General features: G+C 40.5%; 1 protein-coding gene across 1 annotated transcript in view; it reads left to right on the forward strand.

The window, feature by feature from the left end:
* The window catches only part of thsd7aa (thrombospondin, type I, domain containing 7Aa), a 167,694-nt gene extending 145,791 nt beyond the window's left edge, over positions 1-21,903 (forward strand). The window contains exons 23-28 of the mRNA XM_049601983.1: positions 2,082-2,255; positions 2,868-2,963; positions 8,075-8,157; positions 15,720-15,933; positions 17,250-17,337; positions 21,767-21,903. Of these exons, the coding sequence (XP_049457940.1) occupies positions 2,082-2,255; positions 2,868-2,963; positions 8,075-8,157; positions 15,720-15,933; positions 17,250-17,337; positions 21,767-21,854 (743 nt within the window). The 3' untranslated portion in view covers positions 21,855-21,903. The remainder of the gene's footprint in view (positions 1-2,081; positions 2,256-2,867; positions 2,964-8,074; positions 8,158-15,719; positions 15,934-17,249; positions 17,338-21,766) is intronic.
* The last annotated feature ends 552 nt before the right edge of the window (positions 21,904-22,455 follow it).

Here is a 22,455-nt window from a genome sequence, read left to right on the forward strand (position 1 = left end):
CTTAAAATCTGGCGACATCCATGCAGTGTCTGCCAAGCTTAGCCACTTGTGTACTGAATGGACATTCAGCATTTAGCTGGTTAGACAACATTAAAAATAAAACAGTATTCAGTATGTCGATCTCTAGCACCACCGATAATAATTAGTCCAGGTTTTTACAATCACAACAAAGACCTCCAAGCACTCACCGTTGAGTGTGTTTGATTGTGGGAGCTTCAAGAGCTCCAGAGTGTGCCCCTCAATGCAGCACTGATGTTAACAGGTGGGAGGAGGGGGACCGAGGACAAAGCAGGGAGCTTTTACAGAGCCGATGACAGATGTTTGTGGCAGTCTGGTTTGATTATACCTCAGTGGAAATCTCTCAGTTGCTTCCAGGTTGCTGAAAAACAAACTGGCTGTGGTTACAGCAGCTGTAGTGTGTGTGTTTCGTATTTGTTCAAGCATGTGTGTACATGTGTATACTAACACCGACTACTCCAGCTCGTGTGTGGGTGTAATCAGCCCATCATCAAGTTAATTGGCTTGGTGGAGACCACAAGGTCAGAGAGGACTCTCAGATCTGCGTCATGCTGGTGTTCATTCTGACTTCTGAACAGAAAAACCACTGGCTCTCACGGAAACCGACATTAATAGGAATGAGAGAGAAAATTCTATTTTTAATTACGGGATTTCTTTTTTTTTTTTTTGATTAATTGAATGTGAAGACATGTGCTCACATCAGCCTCGATATTACAAAGGGAGCACTGTAACCTATTTAACAGAGAATCTTCTGCTCAGGTGATCGTAATGAAAAATGGTTCAGAGTTTTAGTGAGAATATCTGAGAGGGGTGTTTTTATTTCACCTCAGTGAGTGTTATCAACCTTTGTTCAGCCAAACAACCCTCCACTGCTGGTGAGCGACATTTAGATACCTTTGCTTGAATGAAACGTGTCCTATCTTCTATGACATCTTAAAAAGATCAGATGATTGGCTTTGAAGATCCAGTATTACTCAGTTGTCCTATTTCGCCTCAGCTTTCAAATGTTCTATGGCTCAGGTTAAAAATACAGTTTGTTATGATGTTGCCAAGCAATCTACCAGTCCTCAAGGTACTCAACTCTGATTGGTTGAAGTGCTGTTTGGAGGCTTTCCAGTTCAAATGCTGAAAATTGGCATAATTGCATTTCACAGTGCAGAGAAAATCAGACCTTTTTTCCTTTAAAGAGGCCTTTTTTCTCTTTCCCCTGTTTTATAAGCCTGTTCTTTATTTTAGTAAATCCCCTCTTTTTTTATCTGCTGTTTTAAGTTGTAATGCAAATTGTTAATGACAAGTCAACACTTCCTCTGTCTTAAGCTACTGTCTTTCCTCAGCACTAATTCTAATAACAGTCACACCATGCTCAGCACTGTGTTGCTCTCTTTTCAGCAGGAAAACTGCTCCACTCGCTAATTCTCTCCAATCACCACGCCGATGATGTTTTGATTGCTGTTAAGCTCCTGTCAATGAAACTAAAGATTTTCTTACATTAAAAGTCTGAGCATCTTAAAAGCGGCTTTTCCTCCCTTTCCCTCTGCTGCCAATATAAAACATCTACAGAAGTGTAAAAAAATGCATTTAAATGTCTGACGTGCTCTAACTTAAGGTGCACTTACTGTTTTCTACGCTTTCAATCACATCTTTATCAGCAGATGCACTTGGCTGAGTTCTCTTAGAAGTAGCTCAGTTGTCATCACTTTGACGAATGCAATGCAGAATAATTGTTTTGTCAAACAACTGTTTACATTGTCAAAAATTAACTCACGGACTCAAATGTAGACATCTGCTGTGTTGTGTTGCATTGCATCTGGTTTTATAAGCTGGTCACAACTCAGCCATTATTTAACTGCTTCTCGTTCTTTGAATGCTTGACAATTTTATGATATATGTGATTGTCACCTGTTAAATATTTTAAAATGAATGGTGGGACAGTTGTTTCATGCTTAAAATCATTAATTGTGGCCTCACTAAATGTGCTAGCTTTCGCAAAAAAATACACTGTTGTTTTCCTTTGAATGCAGCAGTGTTTTCGAGTGTTGTTGATCTCTCTGTATGTTCTGTAGGAGAGTGCTACCTGACGGACTGGACTGTTTGGAGTCCGTGCCAGCTGAGCTGTGTAGGTGGGGACGATCTGGGTTTTGGCTCAGTCCAGGTCCGTTCCCGAGCCGTGGTGGCACAAGATCCAGAGAACCTGCTGCAGTGTCCAGAACAGGAGCTGGAGGCTCGGCCGTGTACAGGTCAGTCCTGCTGGAACTCATAAAGACAGTAAAGTGATTCACAAAGGTATATTAAAGGAGAACAGCTGTATAGTGGCCGTTTCAACATAGCAGAGTTCCTCCTGTTTTGACACGTGTTTCTGATCCTTTTCTGAAGATGCACAGAACTGACACGAGGCAGGAAAAAAGTTGAACAAGGTTTATTGAGAGTACAAAAAAGAAAACAAATGGCAGGCCAAGTCCTTCCAGATTTACATCTTAAACACTGCATAACACGGTCAAAACGTTTTACAATCCAAACCAACACAAACTGCATGTTGTCTTTACACACGATGTTGTCCACAATCTCCTTTTGTCATGCACACCTGATGTAAATAACTTGAGCCTGTACTCTAAAACATAAATAAAGTAAATATAAACATAACTTCAGTATAGTCCTCTACCATACACTATTCAAAATACACAGAAATGGTTTTGTAAACTTAAATAAAAGTGGAACCTAAATAATATGTCATATCAACACAGACATTTTTACCAACTATGAATATGTACTTAAGTGGCTCTGACAAGCTGTTATATCTACAGTGTCATTATTAAAGCTTTAACAAAGTCATGACCATGCTCTCCCTGCAGAGGGTCAGTGTTTTGAATACAATTGGAGGACTGGACCATGGAGGGGTTCATCTCGCCAAGTCTGGTGTCAGCGCTCAGATGGATTAAATGTCACAGGTAAGCAAAATATTCTTCTTGGTGAATTTGTTGATAGCTACTGAGTGTAAGCTACTAGTCTCGCTCACCAGACCTTTCTCAAGAAAAGAAAGGTCTGGCTGGGCCGACTCTCACTTTAAGATTGGAGAAAAAAACGCCCCGGCTGCTTGTATTTCTTTCAACCAATCACAATCGTTCTGGGCGGTGCCACAGCAATGGTGCACTTGCAAAAATATTGCCGGGGGAAACAGGTTTTGGTGTAACACGCCCACAAAAATATCGCCTACAAGACGCGAACCATGGCAGAAAAATGGCTACATCCCCGCAAGATCAAACACCACAAAAGTTAGTAAAGGACGTGTTGAAAACTGCAACCGGAGGTGGTAGGGCGGGACTTCAGCGGGTGGCTCGTTCTGCTCAATGAGAGGCTGATCTATGCAGCGAACTTCCGCCCACTCAGACTAGTAAGCTACTAAAATACAGACACAGTGTAGACTCTCTGTTGTGTTAACCAGTCGTAGCTTTGTAATTTGATTAGTAAAAAGTGAGTTAAATAGTTGCATTAAAGCAAAAAAAAAAAAAAGACAATTATCAGCTTGTTCTCATGACCAAGAACACTGTTTTATCACACTGTTATGACAAAAACAAAGAAATGGTCGGCAAATATCTTCAGCACAATGTCAAGATGTGCTATAGAACTTTTTAATGAACCACAAGCAAACCCGAAGCAAATGAGTGGAATGAGACCAGGAGGGGGAAAGAGAAGGTGGAAGGTGGACTATTGCACACAAGGTTTCTGTAAGTTATTAACAACTTACTTGGAACGCTGCTTTGCACTTTGTCACATATAGATGCCACATTCACTGCTCCAACTCACTGCTGCAATACATCAATATCACCGCCATATTGGAGCAGCAAGACAGACCTTCAGCAGGCATGCCCCAGTGTTTCAAAGCAGAAAATGCTGCTTATTTTTTTCACAAATTTTATACCTAATTTTATATACATGGTGATTTTTTTTAATCATACAAATTTGGCTAGGTGTTTTTTTCTGTGGTGCAACAAACTCAGAATCCATAATAACCTTTGCTTTACTACTTAAAGCTTTTCCTGTTTTCTCCCTCATTTCAATATATTTGACTATTTATTTAGCCAACTGTTTTCACCTTTTATTCTGCTTTTGCAAAACTGATAAAGGACAATATAATAAATATTGGGTAGCAGTAATTTATTTTAAAAAGCAAACCTTGATGCCAAGTTATTAATATTTTCTGTTGACCCTCCCCTTGACAAATAAAAAAGTATTGCAAAATAATACTGCAGTATTAATTTGATTTGATTTGATTTGATTTGTTTTAGTCCCAGATTTCTGGGCCACATAACAAAAGAGAATGTGACCCCTACTGAACAGTCCAAACAATCGCACTCACACTACTAAATGAAGTTATTAACACTGTACCACTGAATTAGTAACGGGGCAAAGGTACCAGCACTGCAGCTGCTGAAGGTCTTACTTAGCTTTCATATTTTTGTTTATTTAGACCACCCTCCATTGAGCAGAAAGAAAAAATAACCCTCTCCTCTAACTGACCCCTCTAATGATTTTTGTACAGTCCCAAACTGAATTTTTAACATGAATTGCCATTTTGAATTTAAAAAACTCAATGTCATTTTTTTCATCTTTTCCTTTTGGCTTTGAAAGATTCTCATTTCGTCCACTTAGTTTAACAAAAGAAAATCAAAAAGGAGACAGTTTTTGCAACCAATGAACTGAGATGTCTACAGTCTGACAATTTAGATCAAAGTCAGATCTCTCCGTGTGAAATCAGACCCTGAATGTTGTGAATACTTAAACTGCCTTTGTAGACTAGTCTGCACTCTTGACTCGAGTCAAATAGCATCGATGTGACCTAAATGAGTTAAGCTGCCGCCGCACAGCTCTGACACGTGAGGTCTGGCAAGGTAATAATGTAGATAAGGTTACTTAAAACTGTCTCCTCCAGAGTGTCAGAATCCCAGATAGCTTTCCAGCATTTTTTGACAGCAAGTTCCAGGAAACTGTAAGCAGATGAGGTTTTAATCCGGAGCAGTGCCACAGTCAAAATTTAATCCCATTGTCCATCACATGTCAGGGTTAAGCTCAGAGCTGACAGCATTGTTCCCACTTCCACAAAGCATCATTTCTCAGCTGATATGCCATTTGATCTGAAGCGTTATATGGAAGAATGATTTCCCTCTCGTCAGGGCATCAGCTTTTATTTACAGCTCGTGCTTCATACAGGCCTGGAGCCATGTCATATTTCTGGGTTCGGTGAACATACACTCAGCCCTGAGTTTAAGTGAAGGAGGAATGTCGGCGCACCCACTCCAGATGCTGTGCCCATGTGCGGCCGCTCTGATTGGCACACTGCATCTTTTTTCTTCTTGTTAATGTTTTCTTGCAAGCAGTGGCGTTCCCCTCATGAATATTCATACTGAGCTCCCCTCCACAAGCATGCCACCTAATAAATATTCAAGAAGCTCTGATAGATGTTTTTGCAGGCATGTGTTTTCTCTGAATGTCTGCCGGTTGGATCAATGTCAGTTGTACCGTCTGTCTACGTTATCCAGCTTATTTTATCCACAGTGGGAATACACACTCCTTAGCCCACATAGTATGAAACTCAGCAAAACCCTGGATGAACCTGACTAGTAAATCATACTAACCTCATTACTGACAAAATTGTGGATTCACAGTCAGGAAGTGGATGATATTAAAAATATCCCCCTCTACTGTAAATAGTATCTTTCCTTTTGTAAATTGGTCAGTGTATTGATTTACTCCTGAGTAAATCAACTGAGTGGTGGAAATGAAAGCTCCTGCCTTTGCCCTCAGGCACTTTATATCACAGCAATAATAGGACCATAGAATTATCCCGAAGGTTATGTCTTGAAGTTCATTCCGGTAGTAGACTGCACAAAAGGAGGAAAAACAGTATTCCCCGTTTCAGTGTCTAAATGAGGCACTTTTAAAGTTAACCTATCCATGTCATGATCGTTCGATTTGCACTCAGCTAAGGTTGTTAAATATCTCAGCAGCTACCAAGTTAATAATGCAAAACTCAGGTTTGCTGAGGCCTTTTGCAGTTTTTGCAGTTTGCTTTGGCTTGAAGGTGGTTGCTTTTAAGAGAAAAACAAACTTTGAGTTCTTGATTTTGAGTTTTGTTTTGTTGCTGTTTTGGGGGTCTCATCTCCTGCATGTAAAACAGTTCAGGATGTATTCCATTGAAAAGTTAAGGGGAATGGCTGTGTGCCGCTCTTAATGATAGGTAGGGAAGTGAACCAGACATGCTTTACCAAACCAGTCAGTTACTCCTAAGCCTGTACTCTTTGATTTTATCAAACCAGAAAGTGCTGTTTGAAAACATTTACATTTAGAGCTTGTGCTGCTTTTACAAGTCTGATCTTGAATGCAACGTCTTTCTTATATGTGGAGCCTCAATGGGCACATTACTGTCCCCCTCACTGCAACTATAGTTGATGAAAACTGCAGTCACAGTAGGTGATTTTCTAGCCAAACGAAGTCAAGATTTATGTTTTGAAGTGCAATATCAGCTACATCTCTAAGCTTTCCAGTGGAAATATTTGGGGCTGTCACTGTAGGACAATTTTATAAACAAATTTTTAATATTTATGATTAATCATTTATATCCCCAGTGGGGCAGTTGATTTTGCAGCAGTGAGATCCATACATTTAGCACACAAAATACAGGGCAATATTCAGTCAATTAAAAGGTTCAAGGGTTTTTTTTTTTTGTTTTTTTTTTTTGTTTGTTTTGTTTTTTTAAAGGTTAAAGATTAAAAAATCAAATTAGAGATTTATGAAAAAATAGGAGGAAGATGGCAGAGGGTCTAAAGGAGTATTTGAGTTGATTAGTTTTCACTAGAAGAACTCTGAAGAGGGTTCCGCATGGCAGAAACTGTTGATGTAAAAGATGAGAACAATCAGACAGGATGGATTCTTCTTTCTTGTGTGACTGTTCATTGTAAAGATCCTCCAGAGTTTCCTGTACAGTTATTTAGCCGCAAACATTGACCACATTTTTGTGTTTGATTTAAAAGGGAACGTGAGAGCAGACTCGATAAAAGATCGATGAAACATTGTCATCAGGATCCTATCAAAGTGGAATTTGATGATTCAGTTTTTCCATTGAGGGCATGGATGAGAGCAGGTACATAAAATGTAAGCACGCGCTCTTGTGCCATTTGTCATTATGGAGTGAAGGACAAGTTTATATTCATAAAAGCCCATGGCAAACAAGATGGTATTATCAGCATAAAACTCTGCACTAAAGTAATAAGAAGGCAATAAGTAGAATAAGTAGCAGCGGGCCTAATATTGATCCCTGTGGGACACCTTCATCAACCATTAGGGAACTTGATTTGAAGCCACCGACATACGTACATCGGAACACATAATTTTAATAAACTGTAAGTGGAGTCATCAAAATGAAAGGACAGCAGCTTGTTTAGTGGTGATCAAACATGTCAAAAGACTTGGGCAGATTTACAAAGAGTGCAGCAAGTTCACGGTGTCATCCACAACAGCAGGTCTTATTATAGAGCAGGATGGAAGCCTGACTGCTATGGCTTGCCAAGGGCATTATTACCCTTTAGGAAGGCACATTGTTGTGAACTGATCAGCGATAAGGGGGATTTAGACAGCACAGATAGTTACTTACTCTCAGCCTTCATGAAATGTGTCTGCCAAAGGATGAAATAAAAACAAGTGCCTTAGGGATTTGAGTAAAATTATTTAGTGCTTTTTAAACTGAGCTAATTATCAAATTATTTCAGCACCACTACCCATGGTATGCATCATTGTAATGAGCCTTATGTAAGGAGAAACAGAAGCAGAGATGCTGTAGCTGCTTGTAACACTCATCCCCTCCAGCTCAAAAAAACTGAAGTGAAAAGCAGATCAGAAACTGGGCCGTAATTGTCTCTGTTCATGGATTTTTTTTGTTGGTGTTTGTAATATTGTTATTGTTGATCTAAAGATCTGACGCTGTTTCTTACAGCTTACAGTGACAGAAACACCAACTGCCAGCATGTGACACTTGAGTTTAACCCTTTTGGCCTTTGCTCTGCAGGTGGATGCCCACTGACAGCCAAGCCGATGGCTGACCGATCCTGTGACCCGCCCTGCACCAAGCCACGCTCCTTGTGCACAGAGGTGAGTTGTGGACAAGGTGATGACGAATGTTGCCAGTCTTTCGCTTCCACAACACTGCTGCATTGCTGCCCTGGATGGTGCTTCCTGAACAAACATGTTTTGGCATTGGTTGCTAGCTCAGTAGCATTCAGAAGAATTTAACAAAACAACCAGTCCTCATTTTGGCATTCAATTACTCGCCACAGTTAGCTGCGATGTCCAACTGCAGCCACTGCAATACAACGATGTTACTACAGCAAAGTCATGTCTTTAAGCCATGTTAGAAATGAATCAGCATTTCAAAGGCGTGTGTCTATAGAGTTCTAACATGGCTGTGAGAAGGTGCACTGAGGGCCAAATTGAGCGCCAGACCCCCTGTTGGAATGAAAGCAGTGAATCTGGATAGTTTTAAAGGGAACCATGCCATTTCAAAATTCATACATGCTATGTTCTTAGACAGGCGAAAATATTACTAACAACTCTCTAAACTCTCTCTAAATCCAAAAACTAGAGTGCTGAAACTCAAAATTGTGATGTCATTAAGTATAAAGCTGTTCCACTGACGAATTGGGAAAGATGTTCTGGATGTAACTGAGAGAACCCAGAGGAATGTTCTGAGTATATGGTGCTGAAACATTTTCTGTTTCATTGCCTATGGAGAAGCTCCAGACTTTATTCTTGATTACGTCACGAGTTTGAGAGTTTTCTGGTTTCTGGCTTTGAGAGAGAGAGGCACTCATGTTCACAAATACTGATTGAACCTTCCAAGGCCATGGAAATAACATATAGGAGGTGGTGTTCCCTTTTAAGGAGACAGAAAAAAGGGAATAAGATAGAGGAAAAAAAACACGAGGGAAAAGAAAACATAATAATCTGACTCACTTGGTGTTGCCACCTGTTGTTAAGCTTGTCTCATTATCCTCTCTGATCACACCGGGACTGCAGGTTAAAGCACAGCTGCTAATGTTTTCCAGAAATACCCAGTAGCAAAATAGAAACACTAAGGAAACCTGCTTTCAACCAGGGCAACTCAGAATACACTGAAGCAAAGAAAATCCTTCCCTCCACCCATTAGTTTATGCTTTAGAGGGTCGCAGGAGATCCAGCTGACATTGGGCAAGAGGTGAGGTACACCTTGGACAGGTCACCAGACAATTTAATCCTTAAATACAGGCCATGTCCTGTTCGTTCTCCAGTATTTTGATATAGGATGTTAAGCCTCACCATCACACACCAGACACTCAATTTTTTTCCATTCGTATCAGTCTGTAAAAAGAGTTATAATGTTTTGAGGATTCTGGGAAAGCTGCGCTTGAGAAAACACTCTGTGATACCATTAGGGTTTTGTCAGCTTGAGCTTGTGGACTACAGATTTTTAACAGCGAGCCTGTTTCACAAACTGGCACCATGGATAGGGAGCAAAATGTAAGCACTTACAGAGCAGGAGGGGTCTAATGAAAAGATCTCAGTAGTTGAATGTGGGAACAAAGGAGTGTATTTGAAGTTTGACTCACACTAAGGACTAAACATGAAGTTACCTTCTTCTTCTGCTGCTGCTTCAATTTGACCAGTATTTTAACTGTCTCTTGTGAGTTTCCAACTTTAATGAAGTACAATACTGGAGAAACCCTTTAAAATGAAGATATTTATGGAGGGAGGGAAATAATGGATTGCCACAAACAAACTGTGTTTCTCTGCTAATTGTCTTACCTGTTGGTAATGTGGTGAAATTAGAGCGAATTTGACCATAATTATCACTCGCCTAGGAGAGTTATGGCAAATTTTACGATTGAATTGTTTAAAAACAATTACCCAGTGTAAAACAATTCAATCGTAAAATTCAAAAAACAGCATGTAAAGTAACGCTTTATTTATACACATACTTTCTGACTTTTTATCAAGCGCCACTGGATTTCTTCAAGACTTTGTTTTCCAGGCAAAGAGCCGAACAAACCTAATGACAATCCCATCAGCCTCAGCTGAACAAAGTGTTTAGTGCTAATTAGCTAATGATGGAATGCTAACACCCAACTAAGATGGTGAACATGGTAAACACTACCTGCCAACCATTAGCATATTCATTGTCACAGTGTCACATTAATTGCCTGTTAGCATGCTGACATTAACATTTAGCCCAGAGCACCATTGTGCCAAAGTGCAGCCTCTAGAGCTGCTAGCATTGTAGAGACTCTTTGTCTTATTAATGTCTCATTGTGTATTTAAGTAATGTATTAATCATTATGTAATACAGTAATTGTAGCCTAGGTTTATATCTGGAAATAAGTATTAGGCAATAGTTTTCTTCTGTGCAGAGTTTGCATGTTCTCCCTGTGTCAGCGTGGGTTTTCTCCAGGTACTCTGGCTTCCTCCCACAGTCCAAAGACATGCAGGTTAATTGGTTACTCTAAATTGTCCGTAGGTGTGAATGGTTGTCTGTCTCTACGTGTCAGTCCTGTGATAGTCTGGCAACCTGTCCAGGGTGTACCTCGTCTCTCACCCAATGTCAGCTGGGATAGGCTCCAGCCCCCCACGACCCTTAAGAGGATAAGAAAGAAAGGATAGAAAATGGATGGATGGATGGATGGAATTGTGGGTCACAATTTGTACACAATATTGCCAGCAAAAGTGAAAGCCAATGCCTGATTGGTGTTTTTGCCTCTTCTTGGATGAGTGCTGCTTATGGTCTGGCTACCTTTCTATAAAGTCCCGACCTCACCTGCGCACTGTGCCCAGGAAAGTCTCGACCACAGCAAGATAAGGATAAAAAAAGAGAATACAAGCAGACGGCAGAGTCTCTGCAGATAGATTCACCACCACAAACGTCTGGTGGGTTATAAGTGATGGTTGAGAGGAGTTACTTTTGTCAATACATCGTTTGAAAATCCTGCATAGTATACCTCGCACTTCTTGCGAGTGGCGCTTTTTAATGCTCATTTGCACAATATGATGAGGAACTTGAAATCAAAGTGGCTGCATTTCTCATTCTTAATGGCTACTTTTATTTAATATGATAAAGTTAATTTGATTTAAGCATATTCTCTGGTGCCCATCAAATTACATTTCTGAGACCAAAAGCAGTTCAATTAAATATTTCCCTTTAAGCTTTATTTCTGTAGTGTGTCTTATGAGTTAATCATGCAGTCTGAAACAGAATTTGATGCAAAAGGAATATTTTACTCATAAGAGAGTATATTTTCTTCTACCAGATGCCCATGACACTAGGTTTGAAGCTTTTTTTAAATCCTTATTTATTGATGTCAGGCCATTTCTTTTGAAACCAAATTTGCTGTGAATACCGTGGGAAGATTTAAAGTGCTACTCAGGGAGAGGAGGATGATAATCAATAGTGTTTTGCTCAGAGAGCTGTCAGACTTAAATGTCAGGATGACCTGGGACCTGCCAGTGCTCTCCGCTCTTTAGTCTGTTGTCAGGAATCTGCTGCTGATTAGAGTGACACAAACAGCACAGTGTTTCCAACATGCCTGCCATAGTTGTGTTGCTGCAAAGTAAAACTACTGCCGTGTACACAGACACTGTGACTTGAGGGCTGAAGCTGCCGAATGTTGATTGATTAGTCTAATACAAAGATTCTTATCCTGTGATCAAATTGGGAATTCAAGGTTTTAGTTTTCTGTTCTCGTCAAAAATCTCCCTTTTCCAGGATACAACATCTACCTCAACAGAGTGGTGACAAAAAATAGGACAGAATGTAATGGTTCTATTGGTACCATCTATAACTTTTGACAGTTGTGGGGTGGGTCAGAGCTGATCGGATCAGATCAATGGATGAGAGGAGCAGCTGCTGCAGAGACGAGTGAATGCAAACTTTAAGATCCAGCACAGTGAACGGTTAACTTTCACTTTTACTGCGCCTGGCTTTCTGTTGCTCCATCTGTGCCCAAAATAGGCCCATGCTCTGCAATAAATAACTGAACGGTTTATATATTTCAACAGTGCTCGTATTTAACGGACCGACTCCTAAAAAAAGCAAATTGTGGGGGCGGATGTTGTTACCGTGATGGGCCGCTTCAAATAAGTGATTGTGTGGGAAACCCTGGTATTTCTAAAGCAGCAATAAAAGATAATGTATAAACAAAAAACACCCCTGGTTAATAATAATTGGGGAGATGGACCAGTTGGCTTAAAGCTATTTTTAGGCCTTTTTTTTTTCCCAGGCAGAATTCAGGCAGACATTTTTCAGTTGTACATTGAGCTTGGTGTTTTGGGTGAATAACAAAATGTAACAAAGTGTTACTGTAGTTTTCATACCAAAACTAAGACATCATATTGGCACCCCTGTCCTAAGTGACACCCTACCCTACTTTGAGAATGAAGCTTTAACAGCACAAATATACGCTTCAAGGCACTATACACCACAGAACAGAACAGAACAGAAGATGAATAGTGTTTGTTTTAGCATGTGATTGTATGATTCAGAGATGTCATTGCTAGAAGGAAGCTAGCTTTTTGAAGGATGAGAGGAGTGTGGGTGAGTTTATACTGTGCATGTATGAACACCGCAGCAGCACCCTCCAGAGACTGAACCCAGATATGTATGAAATTATAACGCGGTGCTGAACCGCACATCAACTCCTTTGTTTGCCACTAAGGAAATGTAAATGATCATTTCCTCATTTCCTGCTCTGTCTGCTGTTGGACGCACTCAGCTACTGTTTGCACAGCAGGGATTTCTGGAGCCGATTATCCTCCAGAGATTGTGGGGAAGCTGGGGACCCCCTGCAGAGTGATGAACAGGGAGAGAGAGAGATGTGGAGGAGGGGTGTCTTCCCTGCACACACACATACACAGCACTATACACAATCAAACACACGCCCTGTCTGACAAAAAACAGACAGCAGCATCAGACTGCAGAACTGTTACTGAGCTGATTTATAATGAGATTGTACAGCTAAATCATAGCTTTATCAAAGGTTTTCTATGATTTGTTAAAGCTGGTGTATGTATTTAATTTCAGCATAAGAGTCTCTAAACTGCTTTGTATGTTGTTTGCCAGCAGATCAGGGCCCTTTTTCTAAATGCCAGTCAATCCTCTTGTAATTACAAACAGCTTCCCAGTGACTACATGACTTTTGCCATGATTTACCTGTTCCAGAGAACTCTCTTGGATCTGAGACTGTAGACTTTGATTTGGCACAGAATCCATGCAAGTGTTCATCAGATAGAGATAATCACTGGCCAGATCAGTGGTTCATACAGTCTGATCAGACAAGAGCCATAATCTGGTCATCTCAAACAGACTACGTTTCTGCAAGGTCCTAAAACAGAGACCTGGACCTGGCCTGGATCCACACATTTGAGATCGAAGCCGATATTTTGTTAGTCCTTTCTGAAAGATGAAGTGATGTGTCTGCACTGGAAAAATGAAAATGAAATGAAATGAAAAAAAAGAGGGAGAGATGTCTTATATTGGACAAGAACCAAACCTGAAGTCGACACAAGCCTGAATAGCCTGAACTCTGGATTCTAGTACTCTAAAACAGACCCAAACAGAGAGGGCATCAACACAGACAGCGTCATGGTGATTCTTGGTCTGCCTCAAAAAAATCCAGATGTGCCACATGTTCAGATAAAGACCTGAATATGATGGCAATACCCAGTCAGACCTGGACTTAGGTCCCAGGTCAGGTCTTAATTACTGGTATCGAGAGAACCCATGAAGAACTCCAACACCATCAAGACAAATAGTTCAGAGACAATTGTTGTAGTTATGAGCTGCCCCAGATGCTTCGTCGAGGCTGGGCCAGTGTTGCTGTTGTAGTCCTGGTTAGTTGGAAGTATGGAATAAGTATACCTATTAAGGCCTCTACAAACTAATCAAATGAAATCTGAGAACAGCATACTTCCTGTCTGGCTCACAACTTTACCCCGAACCAAGTGATCCAGGCTTTAGTGTTGTCATGCCATGAGCACCTACCAGTCATTTGGTCCTCAGCAGCTACGAATGATCTGAAAACAGCTCCAAATTCCTCAAAAACAGAGCTGCCAGATTAGTTCCCCATTGTTGACGGCATACAAATGTTTTCTATCAAATGCACCGTAATCTCCAATGGCCTCCTGTTGAGAACAGATTACAACCCCGTCATCTAATCTTCTTCAGGAACGTCTTAAATAAGAAGAAACCACAGTATTTTATTGATTGAGTAGTGTACATCAGGAGCAAACATAAGTATCTGACAAGACAGGCCAGTTTAGGATATGCCTTACCACTGAGACTGAGGACAAATCTCTTCAAATCTACTGTAATTCACAGAGCTATTACAGGATTTAATTCCTTACAAAATCACATTATTAAAATAAATACCAGAGCCGCTTTAAAATAATCATTAAAGAGTAGTTAATGCAAATGTGCCTGCTGATTGTTTTGTTTGTAGTCTCTAATATTTGATGAAGAATTTTTTGGTATGTAATGTGATGTTTAGTGTTTATAATGTATTTAATTGATGGTTAATCTGTTTGATTTATGCATCAGAAACTAGGAAAGACTAGCTGAGGTCATGGCGTTATCTAAGGGTACAAGTATACTGGCTGCGTGGCCAAACGTACGCATACATACTGTGCTGCGCCTGTGTGTATACTTGCTTACTTGCTGCAGCATTGTCGTTCATCAACGCAGCCATAACACTGATACTGGTGGTCTCTGCTAGGGGCAGTCCACAGCACTCAGACACAGAGGTCGCGAAAAGCGAAGAAGGCGGTGACACTGTATTTCCAGATGTAATAGGCTATACACAAACATGGATACTCTCGATGAAGAAGAGGTTATAATTTTATGTCTTTAAAGATCTTGGCAGAGGAAAAGGTGTCTACTTCGCACAAGCACCTCTAGTGTTCATGTCAATATTGCATCTTGTGTCAAAGTGAGCGGCCTATGTGCCAAATGACTGCAAAATACGCATGGCAGCCATGATGCGTATGCGCACGCGTTGTCTGCAGCAAGTATACTTCTCGCATAAGGGGGATCCTAACAAACTAATATGTAGACATACACAACCTGTGACCATGTTGGAGTAGTTGTTACTCTACACTTACCCTTATCCTTATCCTTACCCTTACCCTTACCTTACGCTTACTCTATCAACATATATAGTTAAAAATGATTTTTAAAACACCACAATAGAAAAAGATGTTGGGCTTTACAGTCTTTTGGAAAACATGGCCCAGAAGGCAGGGTTTTTACCAACACAGCAGAACTTTTAAATCGACAGTTCACTCCCAAATCAAAATACAAATTTTTCCTCTTAACTGTATTGCTATTTATTGTGAATTATTTCGGGCAACCAAATCATGATTTCTGGAAAAGAGACATTGCTGTGAGTTTTTTAAAATGTACTTTTTTGGCACTCTGAGCAGCACTAACCGAGTGCCATCTAGTTGTATTCAAAAGAGGGCAGACATCTCTACGTCAGATATCTCCAGCAACTCACACCAAAACAATCTACACTGATAAATAGCACTGCAGTTAAGAGAACACATATATATTTTTGATCTTTAGGTTGGACTGTACCTTTAATTTTCAGAAGTGTAAGCCTGATTTGTCCATATTGCTCTCCTTCCTGTGTCAGGCGGGAGTGTGCGGCTGTGAGGAGGGCTACACTGAAGTGATGACGTCCGATGGCGTGCTGGACCAGTGTACAGTCATCCCGGTGCTGGAGATCCCCACTGCAGGTGACAACAAGGCCGATGTTAAGACCATCCGAGCCTTCAATCCCACCCAGCCTGCAGCCAGCACACCAGGCAGGGCGGGGAGAACCTGGTTCCTGCAGCCCTTTGGCCCAGGTAACACACCTCCACACAGTCTGTGACATCTGACTGTCAGAACTGCTGTTTTTATCATGTTTAAGATGAACTGTAAGTAGTAATGCAATAAAGCAAAATATAAATAACAATATAATGAACAGTGGATTCTCATGGTGTGCAGAAGAAACCGTCACACACAGGAACAGCAGCAGAACAAACTGAGACAAAGAAAATCCCTTAAAGCCTGCACCAAATTGCAATATTCAAACTAATGCATTTTGTTGAGGAAATGTGTGTGATTGCTGAGAACACAAAATTATTGCTTACTAAGCTATAAAAAGAGGAATGGAAGGTGGGTATTAAAAGAAAGAGAAGCAGAAGGAGGTCTTATGACAGAAAGGAAATGATGAATTAAGGAAGGGCAGAGGGGATGAAGACAAAGGTATAAAGGGATGAGGGGACAAAAGCAGCAAAGAAAACACAAAAGAAAGAAAGAAAGTGAACAAAGGGAGGAAAGGAAGTAGAATAAGAATAAGGATGAAGGGAAGAACAAGGAAATTAGGTGACGGTAAAGGAAAGAAAGAAGGAAAAAGAACAAAAGAATAAGACATGATGCAAGAAAAACAGTGATGATGAAAAATTAGAAAGTAGGAAGACAAATTAAGGGTTGGAAGAAATGGAAAATTAACAAATGAATAAAGAGGGGAAGGAAACAGAAGAACAAATGCAGGAAGAAGGAACAAAGGGAGGGAAGGAAAGACGGGGTGAAGGAGCGAGAAATGAAGGTGAGAACAGGAAGAACAGAAACAAGGAGAAGGAGAAAGCAGGAAGCAGGAATTGAAAGGGGGGGAGGAAGACATCAGGAAGAATAAAAAGGATTAGAAAAAAAGGAGGAACAAGGAATGAAGGAGGGAACAGGGAAAATGGAGCATTTTTTTTTTAAAAATCTCATCTCATCAAATTGTGCAAAGCAAAATAATTTCTTGCCTCAAGAATTAAACCTCCACATGTACAGAACATACTCGACATTTTGTTATGAATATGTATATTTTTATCTGTGCTCATTAACACCAGCGTATTTATAGGTGAAGCTGTTTTACACCTTTTACACTTCATATCTATCCTTAGATTCTGTACTGTACGCTGGTGTCAAAGGTGTCGTATGGCTGAACTCTGTACATTTGTGTTACACGGATGATTCAGTGACCCACAGTAATTTCCTCACAGAAGTGTAGCAGAAAAAAATGTGTATAACTCTACTGCCCCCATCAGCTGAGATCAGGAAGTGAAGTGTCATACAGTATATGTCCTACAGTGTATTAATAGTAAGTGTGTGTGTGTGATTCTCTGTGCAGACGGGAAGCTGAAGACCTGGGTGTACGGAGTAGCAGCAGGGGCGTTTGTTCTGCTCGTCTTCATTATCTCCATGACGTACTTAGCATGGTAACGTACCAGCACTTGTGTGTTATCACTGAGTGTCTGCCATGTGTTCTGTTTCTGTCATCACATACCCTTCATGTCATCTTTCACCCACGTTCAGTGATGTAATGGAGATCATCATGATGAAAAGACCCAAAAGTTAAAGAAAAAAATCATTCATTTCCGCTTTTCTGATAAAACGTCGCATTTCTGGAAGGTTTCAGTGAATATCTCGCCATAAAATGCAGCTGATGAAAAGATAATTAAACTGATGAAATGGACAAAATTGTAGCAACAAGCTCGATTTAATTAGCCGGTTCATTAGATTTAACAAATGGTATTCATTATTAAAAGAATTTTCTACATGAAGGTCAGTTTAGTCGTCATGAGGAGCACTGCACAGCTTGTGGTTCTGGATGAGCTTTGTTATGAAAGAGAAAATAACCCCAATGAGTCATACTCCGTCTGTTAACTTGGGTTTGAAGCATCATGTTTTTAACAGAGCGCCTATGTCATTAACTAGGAGCATGAATTGATTTTGTCCATCATTTTTTTAGAATGTCTCTCACAAGTTCTGATCTCTGCCCTTACATTCAGTTTCATATTATGTGAATATTCCTGAGTGAGGATGAATGTGGTGCAGCTAAAAAGACTTTAAAACTGGACTAAATGTAGCTTAAAGGTCAGTTTTTGAATATAGGCTTCATATAGTCTTAAAGGTATACTACGCAGGAATTGACAGTTACTGTTTGTAAACAGTGTCGCCAGTGAAAGTGAAAGTGCTAGCCAACCCCTGATTCACTCTCCTATGCAATGTCTAAGGATTACCAGCGTAACGTCCTGTTTTTGTAGTCCTCTTGGAGGTGTGCTGCTCAGGGTCAGGCATCTGGGGTCTCAGTTACTGACATTGCCTACACACAAAACGAGGCCTGAAAGAGGTGAACACCACCTCCCACGCAAAAGTTGTGATGTATAAAAACAGGCATGATGGGAGAATCTTTGCCCCATGGTTAACAACAATTTGGAGATGGTAAATTGGCGACGCAGATGGTGAGGTGGAAGCCTGATTGTAGATATTGTCAAATATTTTTTGGCACATGCCATTATTGGCTTTTGTTCATAAACTAAACCTCTGGTCACTACCTTTTAAAGTCTTGAACTCTCCTGTCTACACACTCCCTAGTCACCCCCAGTTTGTCAAATACTGCCTTTTAAGTTGAAATCTGACGTGCTAGGTACCCCTCCGGCGTCAGTTTTGGATGCTAAATGATAGTTTGTCAGTTTACACCATTACATGCATTGTGCATTTTCAAAATAACCCTGTGTTTTTACAGGACATGTACAATTGTTTCTCATTGAATGCATATAGTCTCTTTTTAAAATAAATTTAGAATGTGGCTAAAAAACTTAAGGTTTACTTCCTTAGGTGAAGGCAACAAAAGTACTTGGTTAAGTGTCGAAAATAACGTCATGGTTTGGCTTAAAAAGTAAAATTGTTACTCTGTAAAGTCATGTAATGTCATGTGACATATGTCATTAGTACATGAACACTACTTTGCTTTTGAAATGACTCAATATGCTTTTGGTTCGGGTGAAAGTCCAGGGTTTCCTTGACCCGGGAACCTCAGTGCAGACTCTGTCACCCTTTAAACAATGATAGTTGCCCAATGCTGCCGCCTGATGCGTCTCATACCGCTCCTAAAGGGTGCTTCGGAGAGTGCTACTGACCAGGTGTCAGTATTGAGTGAGATTCAGTTTTGAGTGAGACTGGGTTGTACCTGCGCACTGTGCCCAGGAACGTCCTGATGATAGGAAACTAAGAAATCACAGAGGGCAGAGTTTGTGCAGACAAATACTCCACCACACACTGCAATATTCCTTCTCATCAAGATGGATTAAGAGACTTAATCTGGGTGCGACCTCCATTACATCACTGCTCATGTCTATTTGTTTATTCAGTTCATGTCATTTTTCATTTTACTTTGAGTTCCCTCATCATTTGTCCCCCAATTGTTTTTCTCTCTCCACATTCACCCTCATACTCCCTGCTCAGTTATTGTGGTTGTTGCCTTTGCTGCAAGTCGAACTCCAAGTCCCCCTCAGACGGGGTTTACTGGATGGACCCAAACGGCTACACAGTGCCTTACACCTGTCCCGCCTGCCAGAAACTAGAGCAAGACGAGTTACAGCGGCACAGCCAGCACCAACAAGAACAGCAACAGCCGCAGCAGCAGCCGCAGCAGCAGCAGCAGCAGCAGCAGCAGCAGCAGCCGCAGCCGCAGCCGCAGCAGCAATATGACATGCTGCTCCAACAGCCTCCGCCATCACAACAACCACAGCAGCAGTCACTGCCACCCCCACCACCTCACTTTGAAACTCTCATCACTTAGTCAGGGCCTCACCTCACCCTCCTGTACCCCACTGCGCCTGACATTCATTTGTGCCCAAAGACATCCAGTGCCTACTCACTCATTTTAGTGTATCACTTCCTGGAGGTGAGCAGTCTGCCTTACATCAGACACACTACATAACTGCAGGGTTTCACTGTAAACACAAACTATAAACTGCACTTTATAGGTTTGCTTTTTTTGTTTTGAATAATTTATAGATGTTAACAGAAGAGAAACAAACAAATTTATTCCCAGAGCACTGAACTATTCTTAAACTACGAGGACTGAAGCTAACAGTATGAGATATTTAGTCACAGTTGTGTATAATATGAGTCTAAAACCATTCATATTGATTTAAAACCCACCCTTGTAGTAATTTAAACTGTGGGCTGTAAACTCTTCTGAGGTTCAAACTACCATCTTAACAGAAAAAATAAACTTAATATGACTTTAGTAGCCTTGATGACAGCTAATTCCCTGAGCAGTTCACACTTTTAAAAAAATTCAGATACCAAGAGCTTTACATGTTCCAACCTGCGACTAGGCTAATGTAATATTTGCCCTCTGCTGCCATCTTGTGGTCATGCATACACATCAAGTCATTTTGGTCAGTTCCCACTGTCATGAGCCCAAGTGGATAAAAACCATTTATTGAAAATACTGTACAAAATCATGTTAAGTATTGCCACTGTCCTTAAGTCTAATTTTAAATAAGATTTTCTATATGTATTGCTCCTCAAGCTGCTAGGTCTATAAAAGGGACTGAGAATAGTGCAGCTGGCTTATATTCCTAAAAATATAACATATAACCATTGTATTTCCTGTCTACACAGTTTAGGTCATTTACTCTAAATCTCATGAAGGTTACATCAGTGCTGGCACTTTTGCAAAATATTAAAAATTGTTTGACCAAACAAATGTCAAATCAAGATAGCCCCAAGAATTACAATATTATTGTCATTTGTTCTAGTGCCTAAAATAGGTTATTTTTACATAGAACTGATAAGGACATCAAGTGGCTATAAAAATTATGGCTGTTTTCGATCAAAAACAAAGGCAGAAGTAGTGCAAAATTATGTGACAACAATACTTCCCTAACCCCATGCAAGTAGTTCTTGTGTCTAAACTTGGCCAGACTTTAACCATGGTGTTAGCAGACCACAAAACCTTTATATGAGTCATTGTGGTGGACAAACAGCATATTTTGTTGGTAGGTTTGGAAGACTTGTGAAAATCTGTCATACCCTAGTAAAAGGAATAAAGCTTAATGGCAGCCTGGACAGTAAAAAAGAAATTAAAACTAGTGTTTTAATCAGTCATTGAAAATTAATGAATGACATATAGAATATATGTGATATGGAGTAAATGAAAAGACAGTGGTATGGTCCATAAACTATTGGGAAAAACTGACCACAAACAAGTCAGGAATGTGGAAACATCCTGGCTCAGCTCAACAGTATGCGTGTCACACTTAACAGTTATGCCAGCAAGCCTAAAGGGGTTGTTCACCGCAAAATTAAAAATACGTATTTTTCCTATTACCTGTAGTAAGTAGCTATATATCAGTCTAGATTGTTTTGGTGTGAGTGGCTTAATGTTGGAGATATCAGCCATAAATATGTCTGAATTCCCTCGAGTATAATAGAACTGTATGGTACTCGGCTTGTGGTGCTCAAAAAGGAAATTCTTTGAAAAACTCAACAACAATGTCTCTTTCCCGAAACCATAACCCGATTACTCAAGATAATCCACAGACCTTGTTGTGAGCAGTTTCATGTAGGAACTATGTTCTGTCTACCAAATTACACCTACAAACTGTATCACCGTTCAGAAGGAAGAGTGCATCTACTCATGGACAAGAGACCGTGCTTGTGACAGCATGAGATGTCTCTACAGCTGATATTTCCAACACGTGGCACCTCAAACCAAAACAATCTAGATTAATAAGTAGTAGGACTCTGTTTTGTTGATGTTGGGGTAAACTGTCCCTGTAAAGCAAAGCTGTGGTTGAACAGTTATGATCAGATTCTCTAAAGCTGCTCTCCCTCTTGTTTGCTCTTCAGCAAAAAGCCAAAGAAGCCACAGCGAAGGCAGATGAACAACAGACTGAAGCCGCTGACTCTGGCCTATGACGGAGACGCCGACATGTAGAAGTCTTCCTGCTGACCACACTGACCTACAGACATTCGTCCTACTGCAGGACACACGGGGTTGCTATGGAAACCCTTGATGTCAGGGCTGCCACTGGGCATTGTTCAACCTTCACGTGGACACCCTGGGAAGATGATTCTGACAGAAACACAAACCTCAAAGTTCAAGAAGCAGAATCCATGTCCATTAGCAGCCTTGATGTTGCCGTCCTCTTTTGTAATTTCCATTTTGATACTTTGTTTCACAAGAGCCTTCATGAATTCTTTATCTTCTGCAAGTTTGCCTTTGCTTCTTTGCCATCTACTACTGCCGGTAACATCCGAATCACGGTTGCTGGAGAGGGTCGCCCCTAAACAAAGATTTTGCTGTAAAAGCACAAATCTTCATTTGTCTTTTAATTTTGTCACCACTGAGTGGGACATTCATCATTCTTTGACCCATACAGAAGATTCAAACGCGTCTGTGTCATTGGGGCCTGGGTCTGTGTCACAAGAAAAGAAAACCAGAGAACAAGAATGATTCCCAGGGCCACCGTCACTTCTGCCTGCCTCTCCTTTCTCCGTTTTCAGGCATAATTTTTGCACTATATTAGTGCAGCATG

The sequence above is a fragment of the Epinephelus fuscoguttatus genome, linkage group LG17 (assembly GCF_011397635.1).
Source record: "Epinephelus fuscoguttatus linkage group LG17, E.fuscoguttatus.final_Chr_v1".
Taxonomy (NCBI): domain Eukaryota; kingdom Metazoa; phylum Chordata; class Actinopteri; order Perciformes; family Serranidae; genus Epinephelus; species Epinephelus fuscoguttatus.